The 16460-nt window shown below is 41.7% G+C and overlaps 1 protein-coding gene across 1 annotated transcript in view; it reads left to right on the top strand.

The window, feature by feature from the left end:
* The window catches only part of rubcnl (rubicon like autophagy enhancer), a gene marked incomplete at its 5' end in the record, with an annotated part of 28737 nt that overhangs the window by 9356 nt on the left and 2921 nt on the right, over positions 1 to 16460 (top strand). The window contains 11 exon segments of the mRNA XM_084084103.1: positions 3463 to 3476; positions 3479 to 3508; positions 3974 to 4355; positions 8795 to 8940; positions 9657 to 9721; positions 10826 to 10865; positions 11261 to 11338; positions 12366 to 12486; positions 13804 to 13865; positions 14357 to 14510; positions 15789 to 15879. Of these exon segments, the coding sequence (XP_083940229.1) occupies positions 3463 to 3476; positions 3479 to 3508; positions 3974 to 4355; positions 8795 to 8940; positions 9657 to 9721; positions 10826 to 10865; positions 11261 to 11338; positions 12366 to 12486; positions 13804 to 13865; positions 14357 to 14510; positions 15789 to 15879 (1183 nt within the window).

Here is a 16460-nt window from a genome sequence, read left to right on the forward strand (position 1 = left end):
TGAAATTAATAACCTATAAATGGACTATGCACTTGAAAAAAAAATTGTTTTTAAGTGAGCTTCCATCACTGTGATGACCACTGTGATGACCACACTGCCCACTTCACACTGGGTGTGATTTTTCTATGTCGATGTCTAGGTACCCATTGACTCAGTTCAAGTGAGAAATTCCCCTATGTATCCGGCTATGTTGTATTCAGTTATTGTTGGCAGTCATGACAGCCAGTTCCCACCTGATGTCATGTGGGAGTTCAGACTGCTCCACACCGTACTGAATAACTGCCAGCTTGCATAACATCTTCAGACTAGGACTTAAATCTAAGATATACAGGTCAGGTGTGAGGCATGTTCCAAAGAAGATGATACGATCTCCCACCATGCAACAACCCATCCAAGACGAGATGTCTTTTTGACGCAGGGCTTTCCCGTTGGGCTCAACCTTCTTCCATGAGCAGGTCTGTGGATTGAATTTCCACAGATCATTGAAGTACTGTTTCAGGTTGCCACCAAATATGTACAGCTCTCCATTGTAGGCAAAGGCTGAATGACCACAGCGTCCTTCTGTAAGAAGCTGTGAAGGTGTGCTCAGCCAGCAGTTGGTCTCTGTGTCAAACACTCTGACGTTGTTGTTCCGGACCCCCTGGCCCCCATAGCCCCCAAATACAAACATCTTTGTCCCGATGATGGTGGCAGAATGACTTGATGAAACAGGTGGTGGTGTGCCTCTGGTGTTAATTAAAGACCAGACCATTGTGGTGGTGTCCAACTTGTAGATGCCATTGGTGTGTCCTTGAGTCCATGGGTCCATTCCTCCATAAATATACATTTCCTTCCTCAAGACACAGGCTGAGTGGCGGTACCTCGGCTTTGGAACAGTACCGGCAATATTGGGTTTGGACCATCTGTGGTTGTCAACATCAAAGGAATAAAGACTGTTACAGTACAAAAATCCCCCCCAGATGTAGACAATATCTTCTACCAGAACAGCTGTGTGGCCACAGCGCATGCAGGGAACCTCAAGGTGACTTTCTCCTCTTCCATGTGTCCATGGGGACAACTTCCTCCAGCGTAAAGACAGTGTGTGGAAGATGTGGACTTCAATCTGATCACTGTTCTTCTGATCATTTTTGTTACTGTATCCTCCAAAAGAGTACAGCTTGTGTCCGACTACCACAGCAGCTTGGTAGGAAATCTTATGTCCACCTTTCAGATGTATCATCCAGTGAAACATTTCACACACCAGCACCACTTTGTGAATCAGTGCAACACATTTACAGAAGAGGTTGTTACAAGGTAGGCCAATCTATTTCCAGAAGTTGCAGAATGGTGTTGTGTTGGATAATACAATAACGACATTTAAAAGGATAATTATATCTGATGTAATGATGTTGTGATATCATTGCGTCATTGCGTGATGACATCATGATATGGAATAGCTAATGACGTTACTCAACCTGAATGTCTATTTTATCTAAATCTATGATCTGAATTGTGTCAATACTATGACATCAGTAATCCATATTTGGGCATAGTGTGATAAAAACACACTATATGTGTGAATGAATGACTCCTCTGACAGGAAGGATTATAATGTAGCTTTGTGATGCTGAGCTGGCATTAGGACTATGCTTATTAACATTCATTCAATAACAAAATATCAATTCTGCATTCCAGCAGCCTGTATGAGTTCCAGTCTGTGCACTAGGAGTATTTTAGTCATGTTGCTTCAGTTGAACCACATACATGAGTTTACTGATTACATGCATTTAATCTATGTGACTGACACTTTGTTCATAAACATACAGACACACACATGCACATACTGCGCACACAACACACACAAGGCATGTGAGTTACAGAGCAAATTCTTTGTCCTACAGGAACACAACTCCACTATTAGGCCTCTCTCTCTCTCTCTCTCTCTCTCTCGCGCTCTGTGTTAAGAAGTTATCAGCTCGAGTCCTGCCACTGAGTGACGATCCACACATCCATCTATCAATGTATCTGTATAGCTGAACAGTTGTGTGCCCGGGTAGCTAAGTCAGTACAGCGTTCGCCTTTGAATCACAAGGTTCTGGGTTCAATCCCAGGCACTGTTTCAATGCAAGCACTGGAAGCTGATGGTAGGTGGTGCTCCACCTCCACAGTCCAGCTCCCAGGGGTCTAGTGCATTGCAAGGGTGATGGACACCCTTGTTGCTCGGCTTTGCACCAACAATAAGCCACTTTGACAAGATGTACAGTATTCTTATTGTATATTATAGATATACATACTGTACGGTAGTGTGTAGTAATGTTTGTGTATGATATAGGACTTATATACGGCTGTTTTGTTGAAGGACAACGGATGCGGGGCAACAAAAATAAAACCTGGGGAAAACTGTTGGGTGCATTAGCGCTAATGAGGATAAAGGAATTCGCCAGTCTAAATGTCTAGTTTGCTAATTCACAACTGCTAAAACTATTTTGTTTTTCTAAATATAAATTTTCACGGCATTCATGAAAAGGCTCCTATAGTGAAGTCGGATTTTTTTCTAATAATTTATTAGGCTACTTATGACTGAAACGTTTTTTTTTGGTACTCTCTTGGTGTTTTGTTGTATGTGGGGATTATCTTGCTCATGTATTGTATCATGAGTAAATCAGCTAGTCCTTATAAGTAAACTAATATATGATAGCCTTTCCATAGGAGTAGCTTTTTATATTTTTGGGACATTTTGTTATTTTCCTCTAGTAGTGGATTCCAAAAGGAACACAAACAGCCAATAGCGTATTAAAAGTTATTTAATCTTGAAAGTTGAACCTAAACGACGCAGTGACTAGGGCCATCGCCAAGTTGAAGTTACTACGATCTGGTGGGAAAGCAGGGGTCGTGTCGTGGACCCATTTTTGGGGATCGCGAGTAAATATCAAATTTTCCATCAAGATTTTCATACATTCTTAAGGAACGTTTTCCTTCCTTGTAAAAATACTGATTAACCTCAAACTCACAGTTTACCTGTTCACTCTATATATTACTGTAATAGTATGCATTTACTACTGGGTGCTTTATACAAAGCCGCTGTTTAGCTTATTTTTTGTTTGTTTTTTGTTGATTTTTACCCCTTTTTCTCCCGTTCTGCCCATTAATTCCTCCCCGCACACATTTGTGTTTTGTCACTGCTGTTGTATCCTACTGGCTCCTGTGAGGAGCCCCCACCGGGAGGACGTATAGCCTCCATCCTACTTCTCCCGCCCAATACTCCCTGCTGACAGGTGCCGCCCCAGCCCGTAGAAGTAAAGTGACAAATATCACCCTCCCTGCCCCAGCTTCCCTCCCCGAACACGGGCCAATATTGTACTGTGTTTGGCATTTATTATACATTGCTCTGGATAAGAGTGTCAGCTAAATGTTTATGAAAGTCAAATGCAAAAACAGGAACTCTGATTAAAATTCCTGAATGCTACTACATTTGTTTTTCAGATTGTGGAGTGGACAAAACACTGATGAGCAGAGCCTCCCTCACAAAGTAAGGAAGTCACAACAATCAAACCAAACAATAACTATTCATTTATATGAATTAAATACTAATAAGCCACATCTATCTGTCTGTCTGTCTTCTTAAGTCTTTTGTGGTCATTAGGATGCCCTCAAATACAATTGCTAATACAGTATTATTGTGAAAGAAAGGGTCAACTCTCGGTTGCGTCACCAGTGTAGAGTAAGAACAGATTTTACAGCGAAACGTGTGCCAATAAACAGGATGTGACATAACAGTGTCCCTGACACTTTTTCGCCATCATCCTCCGTCATCATCCTCCAAGCAAAAGCGTCGCACTGTGAGCTTGTAGATCGGCTATTTTTGCCGAACCCCCGCCCCCCCCCCCCCCCCCCCAGCCCAGAATAGTGGTTAAATCGTACCCAGGACAAGACCTCAACAATACATGTCTTGCATTACAGAACACTTTCTGATTGATTTGACCTGGGTTTATAGGTCCCTGCTCTGTCCCATGATGCATAGCGGCGTGGAGTGTCCCATGATGCATAGCGGCGTGGAGTCTCCCATGGTGCACAGCGGCGTGGAGTCTCCCATGGTGCACAGCGGCGTGGAGTCTCCCATGGTGCACAGCGGCGTGGAGTGTCCCATGATGCATAGCGGTGTGGAGTCTCCCATGGTGCACAGCGGCGTGGAGTCTCCCATGGTGCACAGCGGCGTGGAGTCTCCCATGGTGCACAGCGGTGTGGAGTCTCCCATGGTGCACAGCGGCGTGGAGCGTCTGGCACAACAGCTGGTGTTGGTGTTCCGGAGAAACTGGTTTCCATCGGAGGGGGTTCTGCAACGTGGCCGACACAGCCTACGCACCTCACTGCTGCAGGTCAGAACGTCAGCTTTACTCAGGGTAAAGGGGGGACAGTAACAAAGTACATTTATTTGAGTACTGTTTAATTTTTTCAATTCAATTCAATTCAATTTTATTAAAGTGTCAAATCACAACAAGTTGTCTCAAGACACTTTACATGTAGAGAAGAGACCCAACATCCCACCCTGAGCAAGCAATTTTGCGACAGTGGCAACGAAAAACTCCCTCTTAATTCAACAGGAAGAAACGTCAGGCAGACCCTAGGCTCTAGGGCGGGGGCCTTCTGCCTCGACCGTGTTGGGGGAAAGAAGAGAGAGAGAAAGGGAGAGACAGAGGAGAGACAGAAAGAGATACAGTGCAAGCAGTAACAATAACAATAATAGCAAATATAATAGTGTAAGATACTAGCATATGATAGTATAATATAGTACAGCAATAGTGTGTATGCAGTATATAATGGAATAATATAAAAATGTTTAAGATAATATAATATGCGGTATAGTGTAGTGTAGTAGAAGTCCACGGTCGTGTCCAGGTCGTGCTCCATGGAGAGAGGCCCGGTCCGGTCCGCAGTCACAGTCTTGAGCCGCAGCTGGGGGTCCGTAGTAACAGTCCATAGACTCCATGGAGAGGCCCAGGCCCGGTCCGCAGTCACAGTCTTGAGCCGCAGCTGGGGGTCCATAGTAATAGTCCATGGACCTGCGACGTGGGTGGTAGAAGAAACTCCGGGGAACGAGTCCCCGGTTGTAGAATTAGTGGCAGGCCTTACTAGAGCGTGAATCCGTACAGGGTTAATTACGATTGTACCAATGGGACACAAACCCACACAACCAAAGGGAGGACGGGAAGAGAGAGGACGAGGGGAGAGAGGAGAAAGGGGAAGGTGGGGGAGAGAGGATGACTATAGGGGGACTGAGTCTATACACTTCGGCTATAGGCTTTATCATAGAGAAAGGTTTTTAGTCTAGTTTTAAATATACAGAGTGTGTCTGCTTTACGGACTGAGACTGGGAGAAGGTTCCACAGCTGAGGTGCTTGAAACTTAAATGCTCTACCTCCTGTTCTAGTTTTTTGGGGGTTTACTGGAACCGTAAGCATTTTTTCATACTGTGGACGCAGTGGTGTTCTGGCTGGTTTACGGGGCTCGATGAGTTCTTTGAGATATACTGGTGCCTGTCCATTGAGAGCCTTGTATGTGAGGAGGAGAACTTTAAACTCTATTCTGTATTTAACCGGGAGCCAGTGCAAAGAGGCCAATGAAGGAGTGATATGATCTCTTCTTCTGGTTCCTGTCAGTATGCGCGCAGCGGCATTCTGGACAAGCTGCAGGCTATTTAGGGACTTACTTGGGCAGCCTGATAGTAAGGCGTTGCAATAGTCCAGCCTAGAAGTAACAAATGCGTGGACAAGTTTTTCTGCATCATTTTGGGACAGAATGTGCCTAACTTTTGCAATATTACGCAGGTGAAAAAAGGCATTTCTTGAAATTTGTTTTATGTGGGACTGAAAGGACATGTCTTGGTCAAACGTGACTCCCAGATTCTTTACAGTGGCCCTGGAGGTCAAGGTAATACCATCTAGGGTAAAATTCTCATCGATTAATTTATCTCTGAGGTGCTTAGGGCCGAGTACAATAACTTCAGTTTTGTCCGAGTTGAGGAGTAGGTAATTACGGGTCATCCAACTCTTGATGTCTATAAGACATGCTTGAAGTTTAGCCAGTTGATCTGTTTCATCTGGCTTCATTGATAGATATAATTGTGTATCATCTGCATAGCAATGGAAATTTATAGAGTGTTTCCTAATTATCTCACCTAAGGGAAGCATATATAGAGTGAATAGTATTGGTCCAAGTACAGAGCCTTGTGGGACTCCGTATTTAACCTTTTCGCGTAGTGAGGGTGTATCGTTAACGTTTACAAATTGAAATCTGTCAGACAGATAGGACTCAAACCAGTTCAATGCAGCACCCTTAATGCCAACCAGATGCTCAAGTCTCTGCAACAAAATATGGTGATCAATAGTATCAAATGCAGCACTGAGGTCCAACAGAACCAGTACAGAGAGAAGGTTATTATCGGATGCAATCAGGAGGTCATTTGTGACCTTCACCAATGCCGTCTCAGTGCTATGGTGTGCTCTGAATCCTGACTGAAAAGCTTCAAATAGCTTGTTGTTATGTAAAAAATCACATAACTGCTTGGCGACTGCTTTCTCAAGGATTTTAGAGAGAAATGGGAGGTTCGATATAGGTCTATAGTTAGCCAAAATGCCTGAGTCGAGAGTAGGCTTCTTGAGGAGGGGTTTGATGACAGCTACCTTAAAGGACTGTGGTACGTAGCCCGTCACCAGAGACATATTGATCATATCGAGTAGGGGTGCACCAACCGGGGTCAGGGCCTCTTTAAGCAATTTAGTTGGGACTGGATCCAAGAGACAGGTCGTTGGTTTGGAAGATGTGATCATTAAAGTGAATTCGGAGAGCTCGACCGGGGAGAAACTGTCCAAATATACACTGTGTCGTACAGTCACTTCTGAGGATATTACGTCGGAGGGCGGTCCGGTAGGGGCTGAGAGTAGTAGGTTATCAATACTATCTCTGATAGTATTGATTTTACCATTGAAAAAATTCATGAAATCATTGCTGTTAAGGGATATAGGAATACGCGGATCAGTAGAGTCATGACTTTTTGTCAATTTGGCTAGAGTGTCAAAAAGGAACCTATGGTTGTTTTTGTTTTCCTCTATTAGAGAGGAATAATAGGTGGCTCTGGCATTGCAGAGAGCCTTCCTATATATTTTAAGGCTGTTCTGCCAGGCTATACAGGATTCTTTCTGTTTGGTTGAACGCCATATCCTTTCAAGCTTACGTGACGTTCGCTTGAGATTTTTAGTTCCAGAGTTATACCATGGGGCTAGCCTCTGTTGCTTTATTACCCTCTTTCTTAAAGGAGCAACAGAGTCAAGCGTTGTCTGAAGAGAGCCTGTGACATTATCAACAAAGTGGTCGACCTGAGAGGGGCTATAGGTATAAAGATCTTCAATTGTATTGGAATATACTGAGTTGATGGCTGATGGTATTGCTTCCTTAAATTTGCCCACAGCACTATCAGATATATTTCTACCAAATACATTTTTGTCCAATGGTGAGTAATCAATTAATGTAAAATCAAAAGTTATTAAATAGTGGTCGGAGAGGTTCTCATTATATGGGAAGACTATGAGATGTTCAATTTCAATACCATAGACCAAAACAAGGTCGAGGGTATGGTTGAACTTGTGAGTAGGTTTATCTACACACTGAGAGAAACCAATTGACTCAATTAATGTAATAAACGCTTTACTGAGGCTATCGGTTGCAACATCCACGTGGATATTCATATCGGCAGCCAGAATGATTCTGTCAGAGTCTAGGACTAGGCGTGATAGAAACTCTGAGAATTCAGATAGAAATTCAGTGTAGGCCCCAGGAGGGCGGTACACTGTAACAAACAATAGAGGCTGTAATGATTTCCAGCTTGGGTGCGAAAGAGTGAGAACCAGACTCACTAAAGGGTAAGACCACTTTGGTAGAGGTTTGGGTTGTGTAGTTACCTTGCCATGATGTAACTCCAAAGGTGGGCAAGAAATCAAAAATAATTGCTCCATTGATTAGAAATTGATAATTCAAAATATGCTCCTCATTGACTTACATTGTACGGTAAAACAGCTCTCAAAGTCACTCTTTTAGCACGTAAATTAACCCAAACAAAGTTGATTCAGGCAATATAGAACATCACCAAACCCAGTACTGTTTTTTTTTAAATAAAAATGTCAACTTCCTGTTGATTTTACTATTTGAAGATATGGATCCGGATCCGACGATCCAGTCCGGGTTTTCTACTTATTAAAAATGGCAAAATCAACAGGAAGTTGACATTTTTATTTAAAAAAAAAACAGTACTGGGTTTGGTGATGTTCTATATTGTCTGAATCAACTTTGTTTGCGTTCGTTTTTGTGCTAAAAGAGTGACTTTGAGAGCTGTTTTACCGTACAATGTAAGTCAATGAGGCGCATATTTTGAATTATCAATTTCTAATCAATGGAGCAATTATTTTTGATTTCTTGCCCACCTTTGGAGTTACATCATGGCAAGGTAACTACACAACCCAAACCTCTACCAAAGTGGTCTTGCCCTTTAAGTAAAACATTTTGTACGTCTCTAATTGAGTATGCATATTTTTGGATACTTTGGACTGTCACTGCACTACGTTTCAAAGACAAAAGTTAATTTCATTTAAGTTCATTATGAATTAACCATTTGGGTTAGGGGCCTTGTCCACAGAAAGCCTCTTTTTGAGCACTTTACGTGTGTGAGCAATGAGCATGTAAAAACAATACCTTACATTGTTTTGTTGCGGTGTGCGAGTCTTTCAGAGTTAAATGAACAGCGCGAGGATGTGATTGTCTCCAGTTGCCAGGTACTGGTGGTGAGGTGGTGAGTGGAGGGGGGAGGGGCAGTCTGAGTGAGGAGATCACCCTGAGGACCAGGATGAGAGGAACATGGGACTGGACCCCACCACAGTTCACTATACAGTACACTGTCCATCCATCACACAGGTAGACACACACGCACACACACACACACACACACACACACACACACACACACACACACACACACACACACACACACACACACACACACACACACACACACACACACACACACACACACACACACACACACACACACACACACAGGCATCCCTATTTGGGCCATGTCATTATAGGCGAAAACATATATATTGTAATTTTTTCAAAAGATTAAAAATCTTCAGAAATAGCAAAAAAAATCTCATCTGCTATTTTACCTATTTGTCGTAACATTAAGTTCATAAGGCATAAGTGGTTAACAGGTTAAGAGCTACTGCTGGAGAGTTAGGTACTGCAGTGGATCTCAAACTAAGGTCCGGAGACCCCCAGCCCAGGGGTCCCCGACAAAATGTGTTAATACAGAATCAAGATCAGTTTAACCACCATACATCGGCTATTTGAAAATAGTAAATCTACAAACTCGCAAACACTTTGCAATGTGACACGTTTTGAGCTTGTAGAACTGCTATTTTCAAAAAAATATTTTGTTCCTTGGCACACGCTATTTTCAGATGGGGTCCTTGGCCAAATACATTAATTAATTAATTTGGGGGTCCTTGACTTGAAAATGTTTGAGAAACTCTGAGGCACTGTATGTACAGATGTTTACTTTTGACCTTTGCACTGGTTCAGTTCGCTCAGCGGCTGAGTCAGTTTCCGGTTGTCACATTATCCCTCAGACGCAGTGAGGTCGTGACCTCTCAGCACTTCCTGTGTGCAGGCTGTGGAACAGAGATAGAACCCCGTGAGTACAATTTATATCATTCGGCGAAAGTAACATTAGCGTTTCTCACCGCCAGTTGATGCTTCATATCCATATGAGTCAAACCGCCGGGATCATTTGTTTATTTTTGGAACGCAGTTCTTATTTGACGCAATATTAAACATGTCTATGGGAATTCAGAATGGGGGGGAAAAAACGACCCAGGTAGGATGCGTCATTACGTCAGACTTCGGTGCTCTATTTGAAAATAGTTTATCCTACTATAAAATTAAGAAACCTCTGTCTGTCTGGGTTGGAACCGCGTTTTTTCCTCAGTGGTTTGACCAATTGATCTGAACTTGTACACGGGCATTGACCATTGGCATATGAACCATTGGCATATGAAGACAGTGACGTAGCACATTTTTCCTCAAATTGAACAACTGGAATTGGTGAACAGTCCCTGCAGACAATGGTATCTGTAGGCATGGTTGCAGTCACATTCAAAAAATCTTAAACAAATATTTTTAGATGGCCAGATGCATATCAATTTGGGGGTCCTTGGCGTGAAAATGTTTGAGAACCACGGGTGTAGTTGACCACACTGTAAATGTTAATGTGACCCTCAGAGTGTAAGAATGGACCCAAATGAACCTAAAGTCAATTTACTGTGCTATGATGGTATTGATCAAAGGACAGGATTACATCATGGGTATTGACCATTGTAAAATTTGAAAAGGGTAACCACATGAATTCTAGCTCGGTTACCTTGTCATGTTACTGATCCCTTCATTTACAGTTCCAACTAGTTTCAATGAATCCTGCCATGAACATCACGGTTTACAGTATTTTACAGTTATTGCCACTACCTGGAACCACTGCCATTTTTTTTAATGGAACAAAAAAAGAGCTTGTTTTGAATTGTGAGCGGACTTGTCTTCTGCAAAATGTCTGTCATTATTAGTCATAGCTGTTGAGTGTTCTTTTGTCATTGTTAATTGAATACTGTATGTGCGTGTCTTATCCAATGCCTGAAGGAGCAGAACAAAACCTGCAAAGGAGTTATTCTCTGACATTATAAATCACAAGCTGTCTCTTTCCTGACCATTAACCACATCTCCCACAATGCCTCTCTCTTCGTCTCAGGGTACATCAAGAAGTTACGCTATTGTGACTACCTTGGCAAGTATGTTTAGACACATGAACCCTAGCATCTAGCATATCATTTGGCAACAATATCAGATCTGAATTATATAATTTTTTTAATTATTAAGATAAGTGGTTTTTAATGTTTATTGCTAGTGATATGTGAACATGAGCTAATCAAACTTCTAAAGATCACTGGTGATCGTGCTAATAAAGCCCTTATTCATAGGTTCTGTTCTTCTTTCCCTCTAAAGTCTGTGGTTTAATGTATGATGTGTATATGTGCGATACAGTATGTACATAAAATAAAACATAAAATCAGTGTTTTTTTTAATCAAGAGACAGACAACCTGCTTGCTTTAAAGAGAGTCATGAACTAATTCTTACATGACACACTGTATGAATGGCACACTGTATTTATCGTTCCATTGAGAGGTACTTCTGTGACTGCTGCCATGCTGGTTCTGAAGCTGTTATCCCTGCCCGAGTTCTGACCCACTGGGACTTTAGCAGGTACTGCCAATAGTCCTACTACTATTACCTCTACTAACAGTACTACAGCTTTTAGTTTAGTTTAGTTTATTTTAAAAGTCATAAGTTAAAACTATGTGAGGTGACACAATTAAGTCCAGGACTTATTTTCATTGTACTATCAGTACTACTAGTACTAATGTTCCTACAGCTACACACTGCTGCACAATACATTTGACATTTATTGTCATTGCAATAACATGCACAATGTACATAATAGCAAAAGACTGCTTCTTGAACGGCAATAAATTGTGTATTTACCTCCAAAGTATTAACTCTGATTATCAATACATTTGTCCAATCATTTCAACAATCCACTTATAAAGGATGTCTTTGTTTAGATTAGAAGAAAAATGTTTTAAGCAGAGCAGTGAGAAACTGTATTGATAAGTTGGGTGGTATAATTATATTCATTGCCAATAGCAGCTGTTTTTGGCTACAGCCATGTTGTTGTAATGTAAATACGTAGTAATCCATTACCCTTTTCTTCAGTGTGTGCATACAGTAGGCTTTTCCTTGTCTGGGTTCTATTTTAGCACTAAACCTAGGGCAGAGCGACGCCCAAAATGTATACACTGCGATATTGTTTTACTTATCGCGAGTCATATCGTCATCGCAATATTCAACAATGGTTTTGTATGTTTTATTGTGCAGCCCTAACTACTAGTACTCCTGATATTACTATACTACTACCATTACTAATATTTTTTACTACAGCTACTATTACTACTAATGTCCTGACAGCTCAGTGGGGCAGAAACATGCACATTATTTCCTACATATCGTTGCTGTCGGGTGTAGACCTCATTATGTCCAAAACTGCAGTATGATAGGGCATTCATTTACAGAAAAAAACATAAAAAGTACTGTTGCCAATCACATTCCTGTATCAATCTTACATTATGTCACGAAACAACAAAGCATAGGTTAAAATCCTAACAACAATGTAATATAAATATTATAGGTATTCTGTGAGTGACCTAACAATGTAATAATATAAATATTGCAGGTATTCTGTGAGTAACTTCTCCAAGCAGCTGTTGGATTCCGTTTGGCACCAGCCTGTCTTTGATCTGACGATCGTGGGCAAGACCCTCTATAGCAGAGTGAAAGAACTGGACAAGTTCAAGGTGAGGAGAATACTGTTCACTGTTGGTGTACTATCAGTGTATTATTTATTGTTAGAATTATGTACGCCAGGGATCTTCAACGTTTTTCAGGCCAAGGACCCCTTAGTTGAGAGAGAGTTGAAGCAGGGACCCCCACTACATATTGGATTCATGTTAAATGTGTGTTTTCAGACATTTAACCACTTAAACCCGCAATACTTTGTAAACTTGACCTTTGGCTCGGTACTTAGTCTGCTCTTTTTTCTCTGTACACTAAACCACTTCGCCGGAAATCGACACGTTGTGAGCTTGTAGATCAGCTGTTTTAAGCTAATGTCCCCCCAGAATAGGGATGCGAGGGTTCAAGTGGTTAATGTAAAAATTAAAAAAATGTCCCTATCACACAAAGATTTGGTGCCCTGCAGTATCTCCCCTAGGGGTCCCCGACCCCCTGTTGAAGACCCCTGATGTATACAAATACTGTATAGCAGGCATTGGCAACCTTTTTGACTTTAAATGCCTTTTTCCCTTTGCTTTCCCCCCTTAGATAGTCACCGTGTATAATTATGACACTACATCAACATAAAATATTTTCAGCAGATTTTGATTGTACACAGCTGCAATAACATTTTTTAAGAAATATTTAATTTCACATCAGCAAAGTGTGATGATCATTCGACTCAATAACCACACCAATCTCCCAGACTCCACTCCATCTTCATCAGAGTTCAGAGTCTGTATAGCTGGACAGTGACACATTTGTGACTCAAAGTGTGTATTCTCAAAGTGGTGCTTAACACTGGATATGTGACAAACATTTCAAGACTTAAAGGAGTAGTTCAGCCAGAAAATGACTTAATTTCTATCAATTACACACCCCATGACGCCTTGAATCATGGAGTTTTTTAGTTTTTGGTTGGATTAAGATTACCGTCTGCATTTCCAAGAGACTCAAAAGAGATTCTTTGAGTCTCCTACTGGAAACCGGAAATTCTTGGCTTAAGAATGGGTCAAAATCCAAAACAAATCCAGGAATTCAAGGCTTTATGGAGTGTGTAATCGAGTAATAATAAGTCATTTTTTGGGTGAACTACTCCTTTAAGCATAACCAAATTTGCCTGTCCATGAGGGCTCCCTCAAACGTATGCCACTTTGCCAGTGATTACCCTTCCCCGTGCCAATGATAGCACGCGTACCTTCAGGGTGATGAAGGAGACCCCTTCGCATGGCGTCTAATCACCCTGTCAGGGTTTATTTCTCAATTATGACCTGCTCCCCAGTCCCCATTGATTATCCCTTGCTTATTTGAATGATTATGTCTCTGTCCTCTCTTTCCAGGAGCTTCAACAGCAGCTGATCAGCATCAAGAGGCTGCTGGCAGCGTGCAGATTATCTGCCGGGTATGTGGCACATTTTAGTTTTCATATCGTTCCTTTTGGGTAGAAACCTTGTTCAAAACATTACTCTTTGTGTGTGTGTGTGTGTGTGTGTGTGTGTGTGTGTGTGTGTGTGTGTGTGTGTGTGTGTGTGTGTGTGTGTGTGTGTGTGTGTGTGTGTGTGTGTGTGTGTGTGTGTGTGTGTGTGTGTGTGTGTGTGTGTGTGTGTGTGTGTGTGTGAGTGCGTGCGTGCGTGCGTGCGTGGAAAAAATAACCTGTGTTCCAATGAAGTTATTGTTCAGTCACAAACTCTTAATACTTAATATAAATAAAAATAACAGGCACACTTTCACCACTTTTACGTTGATTTTATAATATAAAAACAAATTCAAAATGTTTAGAAAATAGCTGATCTACAAGCTCACAACGCACTGCGATGCCACACGTTGGGAGCTTGTAGATCTGCTATTTTCACTAATATTTGCCTACTTTACTTTACTATGCACCCTCTGCAGATTGACAAGTGAGTTTGAACTGCTTCCTGGTCACCTGACCCAGAGGCCACACCTCTTCTCCATGGACGACCTGCTGAGGGTCAAGAAAGGTCAGCTGCTGCCGCTGGCCAGAGCCGCGCTGCGCAGCGCTTCCACACACGTCTACAACTGTGAGGTAATGTAGTGCAGTACAACAGTGAGTCCAGGGACCTCCTGCAGGGGTCCTTGAGGGGGTTTCCAGGGGGTCCCCAGCAAAATCATTGATTTTCATCATTGACCATGAGAGAGTACAACTGGAACACTCTCAGTTAGTGACACTGAGAATTTTTGGGGTCCCAAAGATTTAAAATGGTATTACATGGGGGTCTATGGTCTAATGCATATAAAACTGAGGGTCCTTGAAATTAATATGGGGGTCCCTGCCATATCTTTTCATATGGGGGTCCGCGGGCTAATATGTACCAATTTGGGGGTCCTTGACATGAAACAGTTTGAGAACCAGTGCAATACAACAGTGGTTCTCAAACTGGGATCTGAGGACCCCCAGGGGTCCTTGGGAGGGCGTTCCAGCCCAGGGGGTCCCCAGCAAAATGTGTTAATATGACATCCAAATCAGTTTTGAACTACTTTAAACCTACATACATTGGCTATTTGAAAATAGCAGATCTACAAGCTCTCAACACGTTGCATCGCGACATGTTGTGAGCTTGTAGATCTGCTATTTTCTATCAATTTTTGTAATGAAAAAAAAAGCAGCAACACACATCTTGTATGGGGGTCCCTGGCACCAAATATTTTGTGATGGGGGGTCTGTGTCCAAAACAGTATTTTTTGGGGGTCCTTGACCTGAAAAAGGTTTGAGAGCCACTGCAAGTTTTGGTTTGGTTTTTGAGGTTTCCACCCGACATTGTCATCGACATTATTTATACTGTACTTTAAATGTCCATGACTCTGTTAGGCCTGTCACAACTATTACATAATCGTCTAATCGCAATTATTTGAGTTAATCACAGTTATTTTGCATAATCGTCATAATCGTATCCATGTTGAAAAATGTTCATACATTTTCCAAAAATAGCTGATCTACAAGCTTACTACGCAGTGACGCGTAGTAAGCTTGTAGATCAGCTATTTTTACTATTTTGAAAATTATTAAATGTCAGTCTTTTTGTATATTTTGTATACCTTGTATATTCAAGTTATTGGTCATATCTGCTCTCTGCCATTTTTTTAAATTACAAAGCCTAAAAGGCAACGCAGAAATTAAGTTCCAATGTTCAATGGCCAAAAACCTAACAAACCAATTATTTGTGTGACAAGTAATCGTCGACTTAAATGTGTAATGGTGACAGCCCTAGTCACTCTGTTGCCTGTTGACTGTGTCAGTGATGTGTGTGTGTGTGTGTGTGTGTGTGTGTGTGTGTGTGTGTGTGTGTGTGTGTGTCCCGTGCAGCTGTGTCTGGCCAGAGGTTTCATCTGTGAGTTCTGCAGAGAGGGGGACGTCCTCTTCTCCTTTCAGAGTGACACGTGCAAACGCTGTCCAGGTATCACTTCCTCCAACTATCTAAAAATAAAGTCACGTGTGCACGTGTGGTGGGCACACTGGTGGAAGAAGTACTCACATTTCTTACTTAAGTTAAAGTATCGATACTGCCATGTAGAAATACTCTGTTACAAGTGAAAGTCTGTAATTAAAAATGTACTTGAGTAAAAGTACAAAAGTATCGGCATCAAAATGTACTTTAAGTACCAAAAGTAAAAGTACTCGTTATAAGTACAATATTTTCCTCTGAGATGTAGTGGAGTAGAAGTACAACTGATGACCCCTCAGGGGCAATCCATCGTCATCACTGACAGACGGATGCCAATGATGTCTGTCTGTCTGTCTGTCTGTCTGTCTGTCTCAGGTTCATCTGTAAACTCTTGAGAGTTAAATTCGCACTCAGAATTTTTATTGTGTACACTACAACTTGCAGACTGGAATGAAAGAGGGAGGGATTTAGTATAATTTGATGCCAATACTTATTTGTACTTTTACTAAAGTTACATTTTTAATGCAGGCCTTTTACTTGGAAACAGAGTATTTCTACATTGTGGTACTGCTACTTTTACTTAAAGGAGAATT

The sequence above is a fragment of the Gymnoscopelus microlampas genome (assembly GCF_963454915.1).
Source record: "Gymnoscopelus microlampas genome assembly, chromosome: 17".
In the NCBI taxonomy this organism is placed as follows: Eukaryota; Metazoa; Chordata; class Actinopteri; order Myctophiformes; family Myctophidae; genus Gymnoscopelus; species Gymnoscopelus microlampas.